The 23,342-nt window shown below is 41.3% G+C and overlaps 1 protein-coding gene across 2 annotated transcripts; it reads right to left on the bottom strand.

Moving 5' to 3' along the window:
- Window positions 1-222: 222 nt before the first annotated feature.
- On the bottom strand, window positions 223-23,002 carry PROC (protein C, inactivator of coagulation factors Va and VIIIa). 2 transcript variants are annotated; one of them, XM_043998529.1, is made up of 9 exons: window positions 22,900-23,002; window positions 21,736-21,822; window positions 19,089-19,249; window positions 16,925-16,949; window positions 16,242-16,352; window positions 14,529-14,669; window positions 10,154-10,266; window positions 6,483-6,600; window positions 223-1,424 (listed from the first exon to the last, which is right to left on the bottom strand). In XM_043998529.1, exons 1-9 carry the CDS (start codon window positions 22,943-22,945, stop codon window positions 853-855), a joined length of 1,374 nt encoding a protein of 457 aa, XP_043854464.1. In that variant the 5' UTR covers window positions 22,946-23,002; the 3' UTR covers window positions 223-852. The 2 variants fall into 2 exon arrangements, with proteins under 2 accessions (XP_043854464.1, XP_043854465.1); XM_043998530.1 differs by lacking the exon at window positions 21,736-21,822 and having other exon boundaries at window positions 22,900-22,951.
- Window positions 23,003-23,342: the final 340 nt, after the last annotated feature.

The raw sequence follows: 23,342 nt of genomic DNA, 5'->3' as shown, positions 1-23,342 counted from the left end.
TGTGAACTTGGGCAAGTCACTTAACTCCAATCGCCTCACCAAAAAAAAAAACAAAAACCCAACAAAGTAATTAGTTCAATCTAGTCATTTTACAGATGAGGAAACTGAGTTCTGGAGAAGTGAAATAACTTGCTCACATTCACATAGGCATTTGTAGAGCCCCAAACTAAAATCTAGGTCATCCAACACCAAATCCAGCATGCTTCACATCACGTCATTCTGTTTTCAATCAATAAAGCATTTATTACGTTTAATTAATGAAGAATATTTATTATTATCATACTATCCTCCAGGCACTGAGGTGGGTCTTGGGAATACAAAGAAAGGCAAAAACACAAAAAGTGTCCCTGCCCTCCAGGAGCTTACATACTAATAGAAGAAGTAAATAAGAAGGGATGAATCCATATAGAGTAGCAGAAAGGAAACCTTGAAGTGGAAGGCTCATTTGAATGAAAGGACCAGAAAAGGCCCCTGCAGAGGTGGCATTTGATCTGAGTCTTGAAGGAACCCAGGAATGTCAGAAGGAAGAGAAAAAGAGGGAGAAAATTCCAGGCATGAGGGAGAACCAGGTCAAAGGTTCTGTCTGGAGATGTCAAGTGTGTAGGGAGATGCTGTGTCTTCCATGACTGGATGGCAAGCTCACCAAAAGGTAGGTGCACGTCTTCTATTTCATTGGGCATCTCCTCTCTCTAACAGGTGCTTGCTTAGTAGATGTCACAGACTAAGGGAAAAACAAGGATGCCAATAAGGGTGGACATGGCCAAACTTTGTACTTGGTTTCATGCCAGTGGATGGCCCCGTATCTCACTTAGGGCTCTGAATTCCACTGAGTCCTTCGGGAGACCAAGATGCTCACTCATTCTTTGAGAGTCGTTCTTTTGCTTTTATGTGGCTGTGGATCCAGTTGAGATACTGGCTGACTTTAGTGTAGATGCCAAAGTTGTTTGGTCGTCCACAGCCCTCTCCCCAGCTCACTAGGCCCACTAGGAACCATGTACCCCGGAATTCTGTGACCATGGGCCCCCCACTGTCCCCCTCGCAAGCATCCTTCTTGTCACCAAGGATTCCTGCACAGAGCATGTTCTCTGAGACGATGTTTTGCATGCTTTGAGAGCATTCATCATGAGAGGCCAGAGGGATTTTGATGAATCTGAGGATATAAGTGCGGTTCTTGGAGTCTTCAGACTGACGGCCCCAGCCTGTTACCACCGTTTCCCTCCCCACCTTCATGAGCTCTCGATGGGCCAGCCCCAAGTTGGGAAGGCAGATGGGTAGGATGTACTTGGAGAAGACAACAGGCTTGTCCAGGTAGAGCAGTGCAATGTCATTGTCTGATGTACTTTTGGTATAGTTGGGGTGCACGATAGCATCCTGTATATTAAAATCCATTTCTGAATTCTCATGCCGCCCGATGTTGTATTTACCTGGCACAAGGCAGGGAGGTGAGGGGACAGAGAGAGAGAGAGGGGAAAAAAGCAAAAAGGGACTCAGGAACTGTTCTTCCATCTGTCTCCTTTCCCCAGGTTTTCTTGCGAAAGCTGGGGAAATGACTATGCCCACATAAAGAAATATACAAGTATGCACTCATACAAAAGAGGGTCCAGGATTAGGGTCTCTACTCGATATTGACATAATGGAAGAAGAACTGGATTTGCAGTCTGAAGGCCAGGGTTTGAATCCAGACTGCTACTTACTAGTCATGTGACCTTGGGCAAGTCAATTAAGTTCTGTCGATCTCAATTTTCTCACCTGGGGAAAAGGAGCTCGGTCTAGAAGGTGTCAAACTCAAAGAGATCCCTGAGGTCTCCCATTGTCTAAGAAAACCACAAGTTGATATTATCTATGTTGTATTGTATTTTTATTTACTTTGTTAAACATTTCCCAATAACGGTTTCATCTGGTATCCATACTGGGGAGTTTTGTGGATTGCAAGTTGCCCACAAGCAGTGAGTTTGACACCTCTGAATGATCTCTTGTGCTCCTTTCTCCTCTTAATCTTACCAACAACTAGGTAATGGATGTATGTGCTGGACCTGAAGTCAGGAAAACCTGCGTTCAAATCCAGCCTCAGATGCTTCCTAAAGAGTTAGGTTACAGAAGTAACCTGGAAAATCACTTCACCTCTTTCTGTCTCAGTTTCCTCATCTTTAAAAGGGGAGGTGTTAATAATAGCACCCTCCTCCCAGGATTGTTGTAAGAGGGTAAAATGAGATAATCTTTATAAAGTACTTTGGAAATCTTAGATGCTATATAAATGTTAGCTTTTTATGAATCTCTCCATTAGCACACACATTGAGGGCCATCCTTATGTTTAGGTTGAGTAGATGTTTGATTAATTCATTCAACAAGTATTTATGAAACACCTATCATATATGCTAGGCACTAGGGGTAGGAAGACGGACACAGAAACCATCCCTGCCCTCCAGAAGCTTATATTATATTAGGCACACATAAATAAACACACATTATTTGTATGTGAATATATGGGCAAATATAATAAAGTATAAATACAAGTAAATACAAAATATAGTTGCAGGAGGAGAATGCCAGCAATTGGAGGTTGGGCTGGGGACTCAAGTTGAGCCTCGAAGGAATCTAGGGATCCCAAGAGACAGAACTGAGCAAGTGCATTCCAGGTATAAGGCACAGCCCGTGCAAAGAAAAAGAGCTTGAATGTCATGTAGAAGAGACCCAAATGGACTGATTTAAACTGTATTGGGGAAGCCTCCCCCTAAATATTTGCCATTTGCTAGACCATTACAGTACCTGAAAATTTATAGATCCATTTATTTGAGTTAAGGAAGCATCTCCTAAACTGTACTCTGCAGAATCCTCTTATTTTACATAATGAGAATAAGGATTCTCTGGGAGAATTTCAATCCTAACAACATTTTCCCCTATTATGTGGAGCAATTTGTTCCTGTGAAAATGTTTAAATTTCCCCAAACCCCCTTTCCCCAGGTGGTATCCCAGTCATCTAGGCCTGTGGGTCAGTCAACAAATCCCGAAACCTAAAATGGAGCTGGAACAAATTAATGTGGGCTGCACTAAATCATTATCTTTCCAAGTATATCCTCTTTTAAAATCTAAATATCCCTGGGGGTTAACACAGCCAGAGGTGAATAATTAATATCTTATTGTGAATTAGTTTATCAGATTTTTGAAATCAGCACACTGAGGAAATGGGAGTCTTGATGGGGAAGGGGCTAAGAAGGCAATTTTGGAGCATGGGATGTCCACTATTCAGGGAGAGCAGGTAGAAAAGACCTACTAGCCCCTGAAAGGAGTAACATCAAGAATGGGGTTCAGAAGAACAAACTGTGAATGGTCACGAGGTTCTATAGTAGTTTTATTTGTTTGTTTGTTTGGGTTTTTTTGGTGGGGAAATGAGGGTTAAGTGACTTGTCCAGGGTCACACAGCTATTAAGTGTCAAGGGTCTGAAGTCAAATTTGAACTCAGGTCCTCCTGAATCTAGGACCGGTGCTCTATCCACTTCGCCACCTAGCTGCCCCTAGTAGTTCTTGTCTGTAGGGTTTATTTAGCATATACTGATATACTGCCTTGTACTGGTAGTTTCTTTATGTAGGTATGCCTCATCTCCCAAACTTAAACCATTAGTCTCCTCCAGGTCAGAGCCAGAGCCTAATCTAATTCTTTCTATTACCCAGGGAACCCAATAGGGTGTCACATGAATAATGAGGGTTCAATAAGTGTTCATTGACACATTTGGCATCCCGGAGCTGAAATGTGCTTGATGTCATTACTTCATCTCCCTCTCCTTTTTTCCTGCAGGGTAAACTTTGGTTCAAGGAACTCAAAGGATGAGAGGAATGTGTCACTCCCACAAGCCCTCACTTTCTGTGCCTGCTCTGTGCTGTAATAGAACAAGCAATGAATTTAGAGCCACAAGACCTGGGTTCCAATCCCTGGCCTGCCAAATTATTGCCTGGGAGACACTGAATAAATCATTGAGCCTCTCTCAGCCCATCAAACGAGGGGGTTGTTCTAGATCATTCTTTAGGGTCCCTTGTTGCTGCTCTAAATCAGGTCATCCTTCCTACTCCCATTCTGAGCTGCTTCTCCCAAGAGAGCAATAACAATAATCAGTGAAACATATTATAATATGTAATTTATAATAATATATTTATTTATAATTTATTTACTTTGTTTTGTTCATTCATTCTATTTTTGAATTATGATTTATGTTTATAATATGTAACAATATGTTTGTTTATAATGTGTTTAATATATTATTATAACAATAATCCAATGACATTCTATCAAAAGGTGAGAGAACAGACTGGCATTCTCCTTATAGATTATCTGAATTATAGCAGATTTAGACAGTGGAGAATCATTATGGTTCATGGAAGGACACTGAATCATGGATTGAAAATCTTAGAGGTCAGGTGCATTTTCTTGATTTTCTAGATGAGAAAGCCAAGGTCTGAAGAGATTAAAGTACATTCTCATGTTTGCACAAACACTTGCAGAGTCAGGGCTAGAACTCAGATCTCTTGGCATCCAATCCACACAATGTTTCTTCCATAATAACACATTGCCTCTTATTATTTCACCCACAGTGTTCCCACGGACAAACTTTAAGACCTTTTATAACAGAACTTTCCTGAGTGGTCACCTTTTCTGACAGGATTTTTTAAAAATTTTGTTCTCTGATGATGGAACGAGTGCTGGTTTGGGAGGCAGAGAGCCTGGGTTCAAATCCCAGCTTTGACACTTACTATTTGAGCAACTTCTTGGACCCTCAATTTCCCAATATGTAAAATGAGAGAGTTGGACTCAATGACCTCCCAGGTCCTTTCTAGTTCTAAATCCACAACCTTCTTTGCCACTTGCAGTGTAGTGAAAAGGGTACCAATCAAAAGACCTGGGTTTAGGGGGCAGCTAGGTGGCACAGTGGATAGAGCACTGGCCCTGGATTCAGGAGGACCTGAGTTCAAATCCAGCCTCAGACTCTTGAAACTTACTAGCTGTGTGACCCTGGGCAAGTTACTTAATCCCAACTACCTCACCAAAAAAACCCAAAAAACCAAAACAAAAAAAGACTTGGGTTTGAATCCTGGTTATGCTACCTATATGACCTTGGACAAGTCACTTCCTTCTCTGGTCCTTGGTTTCTCATCTATGAAATCAAGGGAGTGGACTAGATGATGTCTAAAAGTCCCTTCCAGCTCTAACCCTATGACTCCATGACAGTGGATTCTCTTTCCATCTTCCTGAGGTCCCTGGTTGGAGGATTGTTCCCACTGTCAACAATCTGTTCCCATTGTTCCCATCCTGTCACCATTTGTCTAGCTCTTCACACTTGACAAAGCTTTTCTGACCCTTACAATAGCACTTTGAAGAAGGCAGGGCAATGACTATTTTTTCCCATTTTATTGAAGAGGGAACTGAGATACACAGAGTTTAGGTAATTTGGTAAAATATACAGAGCATTAGGGCCAAGGATTTAGCAATAAAGAAATCATGTATCACCTTGAAGAGAGCAGTTTCATTCATGTTGGTGGGAATGAAAGCCAGACTGCAGGGGGTTGAAATGTGACCAAGAAGTAAGAAAGTGGAGGCCATGAGTATACCTAATTTTAGTTGCAAAACAGAAGTCTAGTATCTGATAGAGCACTCCATTCAATATTTCAACATAAGGGATTACATTCAGGACAGTATTATTATGATTGCCATTTTATATGAGGAACCTAGATCTTAGAAAGATGTAAGTGCCTCAGGTAACAAAGCTAGTAAATGTCAGTCAGAACTAGAACCTAGATTTTCTGCCTTCAGTCTTGTTCCCTTTCCCTTACACAATGGTAATTAATATGTGACAGTACAAATTGGTTACAGAAACAGTAAGTGATGTAAAGTTCAGATGCCTAGTACTCACTTAAAGTCCCGTGTGCTTTCCATTACGTCTCACTTACCATTTCATAGAAGACACTTGTTAGTTAAACATAGTTAGCTAGGACAAAGTCAGGAGTACAACTTGGATGGCTTCATGCCCTGCTTGTTGCCTCTGGAAACTCACTGGGATAATGTGACTCAGATTCAGTCACCCATTCTTGATGAACTGCTAGCCTTGGTCTGGATCCTAGTGAATCCTTTTCAAGGGCAGACTACTTCTTCAAAGTCAATTGGGCATCTATACAGAAATAATCAGTCCCTGGAAACACAAACCACTGCTGCTTCCTTTACCCTAGTCCTTATAAAAATAGAAATAGTACAAATTCCCAGGGAAAGTGTCAGAAAAATGATTGGTTATGTCTTTAGCAGTTGTCTGACTTTGGAGACACAGGGTCACAATGGCACAAGAGTTTCTAAAAACTCATGGAGAATCTTAGAAATAGGCAAAAAGGAACCTAGAATAGGCCCTTAAATATCAGATATTCTGGTGGAACATGATCTTTCTCCCATTTCCCAAGCCTGCCTTTACCACCACAAGCGGAAAAGCCATGTGTGATTTTCTTACCAAGTTTTACTGTAAAGTATTTTGTATGCTCCACACAGTGGGCTGCAGTCAGCACCCAGGAAGAATGGATAAGAACACCCCCACACTTTAAATTTAACCTGTGGTCCAACAGTATCACCTGAAAAAAAGAGTTCATAGGATTCAGAAATAGAAAGAATGCTAGAGATTATTTACCCACTCATTCAGCAGATGAGAAAAACTAAGGCCATTTCTGTCTTTGAAGAATATGTTCAACATGACTAAGACAGAAATAGATTTAATGTGATTGTACATATATAACCTATATTGGATTGCTTTCTGTCTTGGGGAGAGGGGAGGGAGAAAAATTTGGAACTAGAAATATTACGAAAACAAATGTTGAAAACTATCTTTGCATGTAATAACTGGAAAATAAAAAATACTTTTATGATTAAAAAATATGTTCATCTTTGTTGGTGCCTGATTTGGTGATGAAATCCAGTTTACCTTATTGTGTTCTAGTTTTTTCTTCTTGCCTGCTTATGAAACAATCTCATCCTTATAATCTTGGACTTTGATGATGATGTGTTTGGATGGATTGATTTTAGGGTTGATCTTTGGTCCTCCTTTGAGTTTCTGTGTTGTCTGGTCCTTTTGAAAAATACTCCTGGGACAAATTCTTATACTCTTTCTTTCAAGGGACCATTAATAATTTAACATTTAGGTTTTCACTCTGAGTTTTGATACACCCCAACATACACACCCAGAACCATTAATTTTGTTTACAAAACTCCCAAGCATTCTTCTAGATGAGAAGTTTTGGGAATTTATCTACTTTGTCCTCTAGAAAAAATTATTTCTGTTTCTCATGAATCCATTGTTTTATATGCATTTACTGGATATTTCCAAGTTGTTAAATTTCATAATTTTATCTTCATCTTTTAAAAAATTTATCTGATAATTTTGCTTATTTTACTTATTTTTTTATCTTCTTCAATGTATTTATTATTCTAGGGACTTGGTCATTAAAGCTAATTAATTACATTTTCCTTGTGGCATTTTTGCTTCAGTTTCTTTTCATCCAGGATATTTATTCATGGTATTGAAGCTTTTTCTTTTGTTTGATCATTTCTTTAATTACTCCTTTTCCGGAAAAGTGATTTTTAGACAGGTTCTGGTCATCCTGCTTTCCAGGGTGATATTGAGGAGCTAGGCTCCTTTGTTATCCTCCTTTATCTGTTAGAGAGCAAAGATGGCCTTTTGTGTAGGCAGAGTGAGGGTTGGCCTACAAATATATAATTTGGGGGTGCAATCAAGGCCCTCTCTAAATGCAAAAATAACTCCCCCATCTCCCTTTGACTTATTTGATATCCTGCCAATAGAAAATTTTTTCAGATAAACATTACCCTTTCCAAGCTTCTTTTCTAAAATGTAAAAATTTTGGGGAGAGTGACCAGAGTAAATTTCCAATATGTCATTGTGATTTGCTTTATAAACTGATTTTTTCCTTAGCAAATGAGATCAAATAAAATAATATATATAAAGCACTGAGGACAGTACCTGGCACAGAGTAGTTGCTTAATAAATGCTTATTCCCTTCTCCTTTCCTTTGTACCCAGCACGAAAGCTGCATGAGATGAAGGGTGGGGGTACCAAAATTGGGAATAGAGGTAAAAAATGGGAAGTATAGAACAACAAAGGCAAACATTGCCTGCATCACAATTCTTCCCATTACTAGTGTTATCTGACAAATTGCAGCATGGCAACCTTCAGAAGTAGAAATGAAGGAAACAAGCATTTTATTAAGTACCTACTATGTGCCAGGCACTATGTTAAGTGCTTTACAAATTTCATTTCATTTTATCCTCATAAAAACCCAAGGAGGTAGGTACTATTATTATCCCTGCCCCAATTTTGCAATTGAGGAAACTGAAGCTGGCAACTGTGAATTTACTTGCCCAGGGTCACACAGCTAATTTTAGGTAATATTTGAACTCTGGTATCCCTGACTACAGGCCCAGTGCTTTATCCACTGAGCCACCTAACTGCCTGGGTAGCTGAGGCTCCCTGTCTGGGAAAAGTGGACTGGAACAGTAAAGGTTCCAAGCATTCCTTTAACAAAGAAAGCATAATTCTTATGTTTGTGCACTCCCCGGAATCGATCTTGGCTCTAATAAAATACTTTTTGTGTTCTTGTCCTAACTTTGCTAATTTATTGACATTCTGAGTCTAATGCTTCTTTAGAACTTTGTCCCATCCATACCCCTCTACCAGTGCTGCACAGACCATCTTCCAGTGAAAGACCATGGTTTGGATTTGGTGAATACTTCTACTCTGTTTCTTTTTTTTGATACAATACTTTTTCACCATTTCAAATAGCGAGACAACTTGTCTGACTCTCAGCCTGCTGAGAATCAGCTCCTGTCCATGATGACCACAGGTATCCAGCATTAATCAGGATAGATCCAAATTTCAACTCCCTGCCTCTTCTGACAACGAATGTCCCTCATTGTTATATTCTCTCCCTTCTACTATATACTTTGTCCTATACAGAGCCCTGATCAATGGGATTTAGACTGGCTTCCTAACCCATAGCCCTTAGAATTTTTGTTTTCACTTTCTGAGAAAGTTCTAGGCCAGTCTCAATTGTTTCTTTTCATTGATCCTATCATTTCTGGGCATCCTCTATCTACCTTGTCGAATCTCCTACCTCACTACTTAAACTCTACTCCACCTCCTAGGGATACTGTAGAGGTGAGATTTCTCAATCCCCTCTCTCCATCCTTGACTCAAATTTCCAGATGCTTTCTAGACATCTCTACCTGAATGTTTCATCATCACCATGAGTTCAATATGTTGTAAACTGAGATCAAGTCACCAGGCAGAAGTGACTTTTCTATATAACTCATAGTTCTCTAAATGTATCCCTTTTATGTAGTTATTTTATTTCTTAGCACTACAATTTGGGCAGCTAGGTGGTGCAGTGGATAGAGCACTGGCTCTGAAGCTGGAAGTATCTGAGTTCAAATCTGACCTCAACAACAGCAACCTCAATTAGACTGTAAAACTCCATGAGGGCACAAACTGTGTTTTAGTCATGTTTTCACTGTAGAGTCTTATACAGTGTTTTGTACTAGGTGGAGCAGTGGACAGAGCCCCAGACCAGAAGATGCTGAGTTCACATCCATCTTCAGTTACCTAGTAGCTAAGTGAACTTAGGCAAGTCACTTCACTCTGCCTGTTTCCTCATCTGTAAAATGGGAATGGTAGAACTTACTTCCCAGAATTGTTATAAGGATAAAATTAAATAATATTTTTAAATGACATAACATTTATAAAGTTCTTTATAAACTTTAAAGTGTTATTAAATGCTAGCTAGCTAGCTATAGTAGTAGTAGTATAGTAGTAATAGTAATAGTAGTAGTAGGTGGTGGTAGTAGTAGTAGTGGTAGTGGTGGTGGGAGGAGGAGGAGTGGTAGTAGTGGTAATGGTGGTGGTGGTGGTGGTAGTAGTAGTAGTAGTGGTAGTGATGGTTGTGGGAGGAGGAGTAGTGGTAGTAGTGGTGGTAAGTAATGGTAGGTAGTAGTAGTAGTAGTAGTAGTAGTAGTAGTAGTAGTAGTAGTAGTAGTAGTAGTAAAAACCTGAGAAATTTTTGCATGAATGAACAAATGAAAGATGATTATAATCCTGAATGGAGACATGTTCCTTCTTACCTGCCATGGGCTGTCACCTTTGTTGGCCGGCCTCCCCCCTAAGATTCGAATTTGTAATTCTTCAAAACTTTGCATTGGGTAATTCACCTTTGGTTTTCCACAAGGGAACTTTGCTAGAAAATAAGGGGACGATATCAGTGAGAAACCAAATAGGCAGCTTAGTCTGTCCCCAAAAGCCCTTTCTAGAAGCACTGAGTCAGGCTAAGATCCTTGCATTTATCAGTCATCTCCTTTCTGCAGATTTAGTGGTGATATTGCTCTAGCTGTGTGACCTTGGACAAATTGCATCCTCTGCTCCCTCATTTAGATTAAGGGTCTCTAAAGTCCTTTCCAATCCTAATATTTTATGACTGTGACTATTTTTCTACAGAGATTAGTCAGTTAATCAACAGTAAGCACTTTAGTGGGTACAGAACCAGGCGCTAGAGTATGCAGGCCATTAATCAAAAATAAAAGCAACTATATATACGGTTCTTTGCTAGGCACTGTGGGAGATATTGGATTAGTCATGGTCCTTGACCCTAAGGAGTTTACAGTCATAAGACATAAATATATAAAAATTAGAGATCAGTTAAGTCCCTGGTTTGTGTGTCTGGGATAAAGTACTTAGATTATGTGGCAAGGATTGTAAGTGATAGAGAAGAAGAACAATGATGGCTAGAGTGGTGTGGGAAGACTTCATGGAAGAATGAAGATTTGAGCCAAGTTTTCAAGGGAGGTGGGGAAGGGTTTAGCTAAAAGGAGGAGCAAGAAGAATTTCTGAGGATGAGGAGTAGCCCCTACAGAGACTCAAGAGTAGGAATATGCCTTAAAGGCAACCATGGGGGCAGCTAGGTGGCAGTAGATAAAGCACCAACATTGGATTCAGGAAGACCAGAGTTCAAATCTGGCCTCAGACACTTGACACTTACTAGCCGTGTGACTCTGGGCAAGTCACTTAACCCTCGTTACCCTGCAAAAACAAACCAAAACAATAACAACACACACACACACACACAAAAACACTGCTGTGTGACCAGCTCCTAGTGTGAAGTGCAATCTTCTGTTAAAAAAAAAGGCAACTGTGCATAAGTGGAGAGGGGGCTCCTTCTGAGATGAAACACCAAAGAAAGCCTGAAGGGCTAACCCAAGAGAACAGAGAGAAGTTGGGCCGCTCACTATTCCTATTCTATTTCTGTTTTCTTTGCCAAGGAGAATGACCTTTGTCCTGGACATAATAGGATGAAATGACTAAGAGGGAGTTGATATCCCAAGCAAATCAGGAGATAATGAGAGTAGCACATTATTGTCTTTGACAAATTCTAGTCACTCTGTCCAGATGAAAAAACTGGCAGGTTATGATTGCTGAGCTGCCATCACTGATATTTGAAAGGTCATGGAAAATGATTGATGAAGAAGGTGAATATCCTGATTTTTTAAAAAAGGAAGAGAGCACCCTTCCCCATACCTCAGCAGAAATGGCAATCAGCAAACATATGGCAACTAAAATTGGGCTGGGAGAGCTGAACCTGGGCCTTTGTGCTTTTTTCTTTCTTTCCTGAGTATGAGTGATTAAGTAATGAACCTGAGATGGACACATCCAGCCTTAGAGTCAGCCTTGTGATTTCAAGAGATCAGAGTTCAGTAAGAGCTGACTAGCAACAAGAGGAGGAGCTCCAGAATCAGAGTATGACCAACAGCAAGAAGACGAGCTCATCTTCTAAAAGGCTTACAAGAAGGCAGAGACATGGAAGAGACTGATTGAACCAAGGTGAAATGTAAAATGCCTAGTATCAGTTCCTACTTCATATTATCATGTTTGTCCTAACTTTCCTATGAGTATAACAGTAATGATGTTACTACTATAACTTGTGTTTCTGCGAATGAGCATCTGTAGAGTTTGTATTTATTAAAAATTTATTTTGTATAGAAGAAATAAATAGCTGTCCTATACCTGATTTACATTACACCTTGAGCACACTTCTATTCTCCCTTTAGGGAGACCATAAACATAAGCCAAACAAGTTTAAGTGATTGTCCCTGGGATGGGGGTGGGGTGGGTGGGTAGATGGGTGAAGCATCATAAAGAACCAGAGAGCAAAACAAAAGAACCTGCCTCATATCTTTGAAGATTAGGCTCTATTGGTACTGAACCCAATCCCATGATATGCACATATAAGAGTCCAGAGTTAAGACAGACCCCTGAGTGAAAAAGAAGTGAGTGGGTAGCCCAGTCTTGCTTCCCTCTTCTGGGTCCAGTAGGAGATGGTTTTATTGTTATGCTCAAATGAATCATTAAAGAGATAATTAATGAATGCCTAACAAAAGAAGTGGTAATTACCAAGAGCCAGCATGGTTCCACCAACTCATGCCCCAGGAAAACTTCTTAACAATGAGAACAACCCAAAAGTGGCACCTTGAAAGACAGTGGGCTCCCCCAGTTTGGAGTCTTCAGATAGGAGGCTAGAAGACCACTTGTCAGGTAGGGTCAGGGGTTAGACTGGATGAACCCTGAGGGCCCTTCCACATCTAAAATTCTATAATATTGTGATGCTTTAATTCCTAATCTTACCATTTACATTTCACAGGTGGTCCTCCCCTGAAGCAGGGATTTTAATTCATGATTTCATTAGCTATGCCTAATTATAGTAGCAGAAGTAGTCATGGTAACAATAGTTATTATACTTCATGGTTTTAGAATACTTTTTGTTTTGCACAATTTTCTCAATTGGTCCTCAAAATATCACAGTGAGGAAGACAGGAGACACATAATAATAATTATTGCCTTTATTATGATTATTCCTTATCTGAAATTGAAGTGGTTGGACTAGTTGACTTTGAAGGTCCCTTAAAGTTCTAAATCTATGATCATCTGATCCATAAGACAGATAAAAGAGCCTAGGCTATATATATATATTTCTTTTCTTTTCTTTTCTTTTTCTTTTTTTTTTTGGTGAGGCAATTGGGGTTAAGTGACTTGCCCAGGGTCACACAGCTAGTGTCAAGTGTCTGAGGTTGGATTTGAACTCAGGTCTTTCTGAATCCAGGGCTGGTGCTCTATCCACTGTGCCACCTAGCTGCCCCTAGGCTATATATTTCAAGGTGTAAAGAAGCTCTGAATTGATAGAGATATTCAGGGTATATTCCTCAGAACATCTGGACGATAGTGGGAAAGATTATATTGTGACAATGTTGAAGAAGGGGAGGGGGAAGAGAAAGAAAGAGCAGGCAGGAAGAAAGGAGGAGGGAATTTTTCTTACAGGAGCTGTAATGGGAATGGGGATAGGGATGAGGGAGCCCAGACTAGGAAGTGAGAGAGAAGAAAGAGCAGGTCAACTTGTGGCTAAGGAATCTAGCTATTTATTGAATGATTGAATGAATTGTCCCCTACCAGAATCAAGCCCATGACCTTGGCCACATTGACATCAGATCATAGTGAAATTATACCATTTATCAAAAGGAAAGAAGAGAACCAATAGTATTTATTAAGCACCTACTATGTGCCAGGCACTGTGCTAAGCACTGTACTAAAATTATCTCATTTTATGATCATCTGGATTTGACAATTCCTAACTCCGACCTCTCGGAGGTAAAAAGGAGAGGATTCATATAGCTCCTCTTGTGAAGTGCGTGACCCAAGGCCCTTGGTGGGCACCATCAAGGTTGGCCTTAAGGACAAGCAAAGTAAGAGTCCATCTGCATAGTGGGCTCTTACTCAATTCCTTGCCAAAATGTATCTCCCCTGCCATCTATCTTTGATACCCAAGATTCCACTATTAGAACTTTCCCCCCATATTTTCACTTATAGGGCCTTTTACAAGAGTGATGATGCTCTTGGGGGATGGGAACACATTAATCCAAGGGTTCTTTGCCCCTTTGGCACCCTGGTAAAGCCTGTGTTCTCCGAAGGAATGTTTGTTGCCTAGATTCATAATGAAAGGAAATGCTAAATTTCAGTTAGTGATCAGTGAAAATAAAGACAATTCCCATCCAATTTCAAGGACCCCTTTTAATCTATTCATGGTAACCCTAGGTTAAGAACTCCTACCTCAAGTCATTATGGGCTATCGATTTAGCGTGGACTCCTTGACAGCCAGTTAAAAGTAAGCTCCTGAAGGGATGGAACATAAGAAAGTCTCCCAAGGAAGATATGGGACAAAACAAAGGAGGAGGACACTGCCAAAGGCAAACACACTCCACTGACTTCTTGTTTGGTTACAGTTGGCCCTCAGTGGAGTGACATATTTAAATGACGATGAAGCCAAAAATTCTATCTAGTTCTCCCCATAGTTCACATATCATGATCCGGTTCTGCCTTGGTCTTCTCTTGTCTGAATGAAAGGTCCTGGATATTCTCCCTCTGGTTCACCATCCCCACTCCTGGTTCCCCACTCACCCGCAGGCTTACACTCCATAGGGTTGTCACTCTCCTGATATGCAGGGGCACAGCTGCAGTAGCGTCGCTGATTCGTGAGGTCCTCAGTGCAGTAGTGATCACAACCGCCATTGTTGACAGAGCAGTTGGTATAGTTTATCTCTGGTATAGGAATGAAAGCAGGAAGTTAATCAATCAGGGTTTGGAGGTTCCCGACAGTCAGAAGTGGCAGTGGTTATGGCAGGGGCGGGGGTGCGGTGGGGGGGGGGAGAGAAAGTAGGTTTTTACCCCTAATCTCCATTTCTGAGCTATTCTTGAAGGGATATATTGACAAATAAATGATGGCAACATTGATAAACACAGCTTCACATAACAGGAAATGTCTTTTCAATGTTGACCCTCCTAGGATGCTCAGGGAGGGCTTATGCCAAGGAAAGAATCTAATTTTTATTTTAATCCAATAAGTGTCATATAGCAGAATGAATACCAGTCCTAGAATCAGAGGACCTGAATTCAAATCCTGCTTCTGATGCTTACTTTCAGTGTGATTTGGGGGCAACTTTCTTTTTTTTTTAGTGAGGCAATTGGGGTCAAGTGACTTGCCCAGGGTCACACAGCTAGTAAGTGTTAAGTGTCTGAAGCTGGATTTGAACTCAGGTACTCCTGACTCCAGGGCCGGTGCTCTATCTACTGTGCCACCCACCTGCCCCATGGGGGCAACTTTCTTAACCTTCCTGGGTTTCAGTTTCCTCATCTGTAGAGGGTTGGAATAGATGGCATCTGAGGTCCCTTCTAGCTCTAGGCAGAGGTTCTTGGCCTGGTATCTACTGACAGTCCCCCTGTGAACAGATTTCTGGGAGTCTGTGATCTTGGATGGGGGAAATTTATATCTTTATTTTCCTTAATCTCTAACTGAAATTGAGCATTTCCTTTAATTATTTTAAAACTGAGGAAGGGTCTATAGGCTTCATCAGACTTTAAAAGGGGTCCATGACACCAAAAGAGTTTAAGAACCCTTGCTATAAGGCTGTGATCCTATAAAAGAACCTGCTTTTCAATTCAACAAGTACGGGGAGGAAAGAGGGTTGAATTTGGAGCCAGAGGCCTGCTTTGAAATCCTAGTTCTTATCATCTGCTATCTCTGTGACCTCAGACAATTCACCTGACCTCTCTGGGCCTGTTTTATCTGTAAAATGGAGGGTTCCATGAGATAACTTCTAAGGTGCCTTTCAGTTCTAACCCTACTATGTTATCACTGAAGATACCAATACAAATAGTACTTGTCCTCAAGAAGCTTACATTCTATTCGGCCATTCATCAATTTCCTTCACTATATAGTCTGTTCCCCAGATTGTTGCCCCCTCTTAGCTCATTCTTGTTTCAGCTCATGTTGTCCCCACCCCTGTCCCCTTTCTCTATGTTGTAACCCCCCCCCAAATGTTCTCTGACTTCCTAGTCAAAAGCTACCACTCTCCACAATCCTCATCATCCTTCCTTGAAATGTCTGAGGAAGCCAGGCAGGCATTTAGTTAGAAAGAGCCATTGTCCCTCAGAAGAAATTGGAACTTAATAGTAGGGGCACTTAAGGTGAGAAAGGACTGGAGTCATTCCTACTGGAGAGAGCCCTAAACCCTCTCCTGTTGGGGGTTCCGAGTTCTACTGAGCCAATGCTACTTTGACCTACCACAGTGGTCAGTCAAGAAAAGAAATCAAAGATAAGCTTCTGAGAGTTACCATGCCCACAAAGGCGTCCTTCCCAGCCTTCGTTGCAGATGCACTGAAAGCTACCAATACCGTCAATACAGGTCCCATTATGGCAGGGATGGGGATCACACTGGTCTCCATCTGGAAGATATTTAGAGGATAGGAGTTGGGAGAATAATGAGGTGGGGCAGATTGTTCACAAAACAGTCAGTCTTTTCTTTATCCTCCCAGATTTGGCCAATTTCCTAGTGCTTGATTTAATCCTTATAGGGTTGGCACATTTGGAGACAAAGAATATATAACCAAGTTCTTAAAGATGCCCCAGAGAGGGCCAGTTGTCAAGGCTTTTTGCAGATCTAAAACATGGCGTGAATGTGACTAAGGAGTAAGTAGTTTTCCTTAAGGATAGGAAAATAGGCTGGGCTGCTCTGGGGCCAAGAATACTCTCTGTACATCTGTAAGGCTGCTTTAATGGGCCAGATACAGTCACAGAAACAGATATTCTGGGGATAGTAACAGGTCTCCCTAAGCCATGAAATCTACTTCCCATCTCCAGATAGACTAAGCCTGGTGCTGGTTTGTCCTAATTTTTTAAAAAAATTAAAGAAAAAATCAGGCAAAGCTGGGAAGGACCCAGAAGAAATGAATGTGAAAGACAGTCTGTTGGCCTACAATGGAATAGCAAAAGTCATAATAGAAAATTTGGTACTCACCCACATACTTTGACCAGTAAGCTAACTGAGAAGGGAAAAAACACAAGTTTTAGTGGAGGGTTAGGAGATCAAGACAATGCAGCAAATGTAGGTAAGCCTGTCTGCCTTTCAGTCCTGGTTTCTTTCCAGAACAGCAATGTTTTACACCTCTGCCTGCAGGTCCAGACTAAGTCAGAAGTGGGGAAAATGTTGCTGTGTCAAAAAGACTAAGCACACGGTGGCCAATACTGTGCCACAGGGCAAGTAAGTTCTCCTTGGCCTCAATTTTCCCTGGAAAATGGGGCTATCCAGACCCCAGCCACAAACATTAAGGAGACATTTGTGGCTTGTGCCACCTTCTGCTTAAATTCTAGATCATACTCTCTAGGCTTTGTCCTAGGGACTACCATAAACTTAGCACAGAGACAAGTTAGAGGCAGCTAGTTGGGGCAATAGATAGTATACTAGGTCTAGAGTCAGGAAGACCTGAGTTCAAATCCATCCTTAGACACTTGCTAGCTTTGTGACCTTGGGCAAGTAACTTCACTTCTGTTTGCCTCAATTTCCTCACCTATAAAATGGGAATAATAATAGCATCTACCTCCCATGATTGTTGCAAGAATCAAATGAGCTAATATTTGTAAAGTGCTTTGCACAGGGCCTGATACATAGTAGGTGTTTAATAAATGCTTGTTTCCTTCCCTTCCCACAGGGAAATGCTTCAGATATCTATCTATGCTCTTCATCCTTCTTCCAGGATCCCAATCAACTCCTTTATTTCTTTTCCTTTCTAACCAGTCAGGTTGTCCTTAAGACTCTCCCTTCCCATCATTCCATCCTCCCTTTTCTCCAAAAGACAGAGAAAGGAGGATCTATGGGGACTTTCTCCTGGTCTAGGAACTGAGCTAAGCAGTCCCTAGAAATGGAAGTACTCTGCTCATAAAGTATGGGAGTTAGGTAGGTGTTGGAGGCTGACATTAATTGATGGATGAGCCATTTTCTTTAAATTTTATTGGGCCTCAGTCTTCCATCTCTGTAAAGTGAGAAGTCCTAACTCTTAATAAAATGGTATCTAAAATTGGACTTGAGTCCTTTGGAAGAAAAGAATCACCCAAATTTGGAATACCATTGTCATTATTATTCACCAGCAATATTCCTCTTATCCACCTCCCCAGGATAAATGGCCCAGTTCCTTGTCTACCAGGAGCAGTGAAGGGAGAGAGATCCATTGTTTCCATGCTGGGTGTAGCGAGCAGGAGGGAGTGGAAGAGTTGGGTACAAAGATCTCCCTCCTACAGAAGTTTGAGAGAGCAACAGAGATAGAGACATAGATAGAGGGGGGAGAAGAGTGAGAGAGGAGAGGAGAGGAGAGGAGAGGAGAGGAGAGGAGAGGAGAGGAGAGGAGAGGAGAGGAGAGGAGAGGAGAGGAGAGGAGAGGAGAGGAGAGGAGAGGAGAGGAGAGGAGAGGAGAGGAGAGGAGAGGAGAGGAGAGAGAGCATCTCCAAGATTCTAATTCAATCCAGTAAACATTAAGTGCTTTCCATGTGCAAGGTACTGCACTTGGTCCTGGACATACAAAAACAAAGCAAAAACAGGCAACAGGGAAAGTTCCTTCTCTCAAGGAATGTATATTCTACTGGGCATTCAGGATGTACACAAATAAGTAGAGTCATTTGAAGAAATAAGTATAAAGTAATTTGAAGAATTAACATTTATTAAGCACCTACTATGTGCCAAGCACTGTGCAAAGTACTTTATAATTATTACCTTATTTGATCCTCACAACAACCCTGGGAGGTAGGTGCTATTATTATCTCCATTTTACACATGAGAAAATGGAGGCATACAGAGATCAGGTGACTTGCCCAGAGTCAAACAACTAGTAAATATCTGAGTAGGCATTCGAACTCAAGTCTTCCTGACTCCAGGCTGGGCCTTTTATCTGCTGCACCACCCAGCTGCCTTTGGAGGAGAAGAGAAGAAGAAGGAAGGAAGGAGAGCATTAACACCCAGAGTACTCAGGAAATGGTTTTGTCTAGGAAGTAGCACCTATGTTGGGTTCAGAAGGACATCCACTTACTTGTCACCTAACTTGACTCTAAGCTTGATTCTTTCATTAACCCAGAACCTCTTGCAGTGAGTGTTCACCTGCTGGAAAATATGGTCTATTGCAACCTCAACTTACTGTTTCTTCCCGAGTTGTAAAAATCTCCTGGACTTCTTCCAAATCACACATCTCCTCATTGCATTCTCTCTCCAGGTTGCCGGGTTTAATCTCTTCCAGGAATGAATTCGCTCGCTTCTGAATCCTCAGGACTTGGTTGGCTTTCTTGCTGCTAGAGAACACTGAAGAAAGCAGGAGGGGTGGATGCAGTAGAGATAACATGAGTAGGAGAAGAGGCCGTGGAAGGCAATATTTGAATCCTGGCATTGAAGTCAGGGCTTCCATCACTCTGCAGGACTGTAAGCATGAGGGTGGGTGGTGATACATTTATGGGAACATGCAGAACTGGCATCAGCAAAATTGTGAAGTCTACAGAAGTTGCTTTGGTCTCCCTCCACACCCATTCCCAGCTTCCCTTTTTGGAATCCTCTTCTTCTTCCTGTGATGGACCCTAATCTACCCTTTTGGCAACCAGTATCTCTTTTATTTCTTTCCTCTGTCCCCAAAGGAGATATCAGAGGGAGGAGGGGTAAGGCTAGTCTCCTCGCTCTCCCCTAAATGTTCCAATATGTATACTTAATTTTCCTAATTAGATGGTAAATTCTATTCATGGCTGGTACTATATATAATAGGTTCAACATTCAACATTCACTTAAAATTTATTTAGCATCTTCTCTGTATAGAGCTATGTATTAGGTGGAGGGGAAGCCAAACCATTTAAAAAAGACACAGTGTCTGCCCTCAGAGTGCACACGGTCTAGAAGAGAGTTAAGACAGCAACACAGTGTTATATTAAGAAGAGTCTTTAGGGGGCAGCTAGGTGGTACAGTGAATAAAATACCAGTCCAGGATTCAGGAGGACCTCAGTTCAAATCTGGCCTCAGACACTTAACATTTACTAGCTGTGTGACCCTGGGCAAGTCACTTAACCCTCATTGCCCCACAAAAAAGAGTCTTTAATGCCAAGCAAAAGAATTTGAATTTTATTTGCTCGGCAATGGGGAGCCACTAAAGATATTGAACAAGGAAGTGATATGATCAGATCTATGCAAAAAGAAGGCCACTCTGGCAGCACCTTGATGGATGGGTTGGGACAGAGAGAGTAGAGGCAGAATGACCTATCAAAATAACAGGCTACTGGAATAGTCCAAGAAAGTGGTAAAAAATGCCTGTATTAAGGTGTCTTGTACATCTTTGTATTCCTCAAAATGACTAGCAAATAGCAGGTGCTTAACAATCATCCATATAAAAAGAGAGGAAGTAGAAGAAAAGAGGAATATTAACCAACATTAGTATACATTTGGGACATTGGATGTAGGAAAAGGTCAGGCAGTGAATTTGACCTAATGTCACAAAGTAAATCATTTGATAAGGGAGAGATAGAGGTACGAGGAAAAATCAAAACTATAGCAAGCTCTTCATTACCCAATGAATCAACAAGTGTTTATTGAGCACTTAGTGCATGCCCAGGGAAGGTAGGAGGCATAGTGAATAGAGCACTGGGCTTGGAATCAGGAAAACTGGAATTCAAATCTGGTCTCAGACAATTACTAACTGTGTGACCCTGGGCAAGTAATTTAACCCTGTTTGCTTCAGTTTCCTCATATGCTAAATGAGTGGAGAAAGACATGGCAAACTTCTCCAGTATCTTTTCCAAGAAAACCCCAAATGGGGTCATGAAGAGTTGGACATGACTGAAATGACTCAACAATAACTGCATGCTCAGATCTGTGTTAGGTATTTTGATGATACAGTACGGTGTAGTATGTAATGTGCTACCTGAATTTAGGAAACTTGCAATCAAGTTGGGGAGACACATGAAACTGAAACAATTAACCTAAGGAAGTAGGCCATTTCTTAGAAAGGATCATTGAGCAGAAAGGCTCCTTAGAGACCAGCTGGTCCAGACCATCCTCATCTTAAAGATAAAGAAACTGTCTCAAAGGACCAACCTTCAACTCTGACTCTATCGGAAAGGGATGCAAGAGACCACTGAGTGTAATCCCCATGCTGAAGTGTGAATACCCCCTGCAATAGGCCAGAGCTCAGTAGTCCCATGATAATGTTCTGTACCCACCATCCATCTTCTGTGATGCATCTTGCAAGGACTAGAACTCGGGCATCTAGCTTCCCAGTCCAGTGTACTTTCCACTACACTTTTATTTCTCCAGTCAGTTAACTCCACACTTATCCATCATTTATTAAGTGCCTACCATGTAGAAGTAATAGGTGTTGGAGACACAAAGACAAAAATTAACCAGTTATTGGCTTCAAGGAGCTCACAGTCTGTGACAGAAGACCTAAGAATTAGAATTATCCCAAAGTGGGTACCTGGAGGTAGTAGATTGGCTGCCTCAGGAGATAGTGGACAACCCATCAATGGAGGACTTCAACACAGGTTAGTCACCTCTCAGTAATGGAGAGGGGATTCTTGTCCAGATAAGGCTGGACCAGAATACTACTGAAGATCCGTCCAACTCTGACTTTGAGAATTGCTTTGGAAGCATAAAGCATGGTACAAATGCAAGGGACTGTAATTATTATTCATCATTGTCATTATCACCCTCCTCATCATATTATATCCTCTGTCACTGTTACAAGGGATTTGAGTTCCTGCGTATGTTTACATCTATAACTGTCTGTGGGATGGGAATCTGTTGCCCCTTACCTGAGAAGGCATGTCCACTGAGTGAGTACCAGGAGGCCACACAAACCAAAAAGCTCACAAGTCGCCACATTTTAGAAGAACTGACACCTGGCCAAAAGAAGGAATTACAAAAGCTCCCTTCTCTTCCCCATCCCCTTCTACTCCCAACCATCTCACCTAGAAAAGCCATTGAGGCACTGAGGTCATAGCCCAAGGGGACAAAACATCAGAATTAGTTAATTGGGTGGTAGAGCTGCCATCTAAGATATGCCATTGAGGTGATGGCCCTGGGCCAATTCTTTGAAGGTCCCTAGTCTACCAGGTTATGACTCAGAGAGACAAATCATTGGAGCAACTGAAGCAGATCTTTCAACTCCTGCTTTAAAAGATCTGAGATTCATATATACAAAATATTCAGACCTGTCCTCACTCCAACTGTAATCAAGTTGAGTTGGGCGGGATTGCCCCCTCCCTCTGTACACCCCTATAGCAACATTTCCCCTTTTCAGACTTCTTTTTCCCCTTCAAGGCTGCTTTTGATATTCATTTTAACTCGGTTTTTTTACCTGATATAAAATTGAAGGGAGGGGAGAAGGAAAGGTAAAGGAACATGGTGAGATTGGTACAGAGCTGTACCTTTTAGGGAAAGGACCCACCCAGCTCTCTCCCCACCCTGGTCCCCTGCCACCACCAACTATTCACCCACACAGTAAGAACTCTACCCAGGAAGCCATGGGTCCTGGTCCTAGTTCTCAAGTTTCTTTGCTCCCTGGGGCTTCTTCTAGGCCTCCTATACTCCATGGGAAAGGAGTTAAAATCCTAATAGAATCTATAACAAAGTAGGATGAGTGACATTTGGTTCCATTGCATACCCATTATTGTAGAAGTGTCAACTAAGCACTTAGTCCTGTTCATTCTATGAGCCTCATTTCATTTTCCAATTGTTCCCCCTTCATTTCAAAAGCCGGATGATTTCCTTGATCCAGGTGGGTTTCAGACCCAGCCTATGAAGATCTCAAGAATATTGAGCTTCTATTTCAAACCAGGCTTACTTCTATATTACTCTCTTATCCTCTTGCTCTCTCCCTTTCCTTCCCTCTCTTTTTTTCTCACACTTTCCTTTCAATGTTTTGCATTTCATATATCCTGTTTTAAAGGGTTAGAAATCATTTGGGGAGAACTTACAGATGTGGGCAATGGAGGACTGGCAGTATCGTCTTCTTGTCGCCATGATAGCCTCAGCCGACTGAGTTAATCCATAACCTCAAATATTTGCTCATCACTGTTGCACTAAAGGTCTTCCTCTCCCCAGATAAACAAAAGGACACTGACATTACTGAACCCAGGCTAGTTGGTTTGGTCCTTTCAAGGTATGGATTATACCTAGTTTCTATCTATCTATCTATCTATCTATCTATCTATCTATCTATCTATCTGTCTGTCTGTCTGTCTGTCTGTCTGTCTGTCTGTCTGTCTGTCTGTCTGTCTACCTACCTATGTATGTATGTATCTATCTATCCATCTATAGTCTATATCTATCTGTCTGTCTATTTATCTATCATCTATCTATCTACCTACCTACCTATCTATCGATCTGTCTATCTACCTATGTATATATCTATCTATCT

This window comes from Dromiciops gliroides, chromosome 3 (assembly GCF_019393635.1).
Source record: "Dromiciops gliroides isolate mDroGli1 chromosome 3, mDroGli1.pri, whole genome shotgun sequence".
NCBI lineage: Eukaryota > Metazoa > Chordata > Mammalia > Microbiotheria > Microbiotheriidae > Dromiciops > Dromiciops gliroides.
The sequence above is the reverse complement of the archived record's forward strand: the minus strand, read 5'-3'. Positions and strand labels throughout refer to the sequence as shown.

Excerpts from the sequence above, each read along its gene's own strand:
- PROC (XM_043998529.1), bottom strand. The coding sequence starts at position 22,945 with ATGGCGACAAGAAGACGATACTGCCAGTCCTCCATTGCCCACATCT. Across the intron at positions 19,250-21,735 it reads CAGTGGACATGCCTTCTCAG|TGTTCTCTAGCAGCAAGAAA; the intron begins GTAAGGGGCAAC and ends TGCTTTCTTCAG. Across the intron at positions 1,425-6,482 it reads ATACTTTACAGTAAAACTTG|GTAAATACAACATCGGGCGG; the intron begins GTAAGAAAATCA and ends GCCTTGTGCCAG.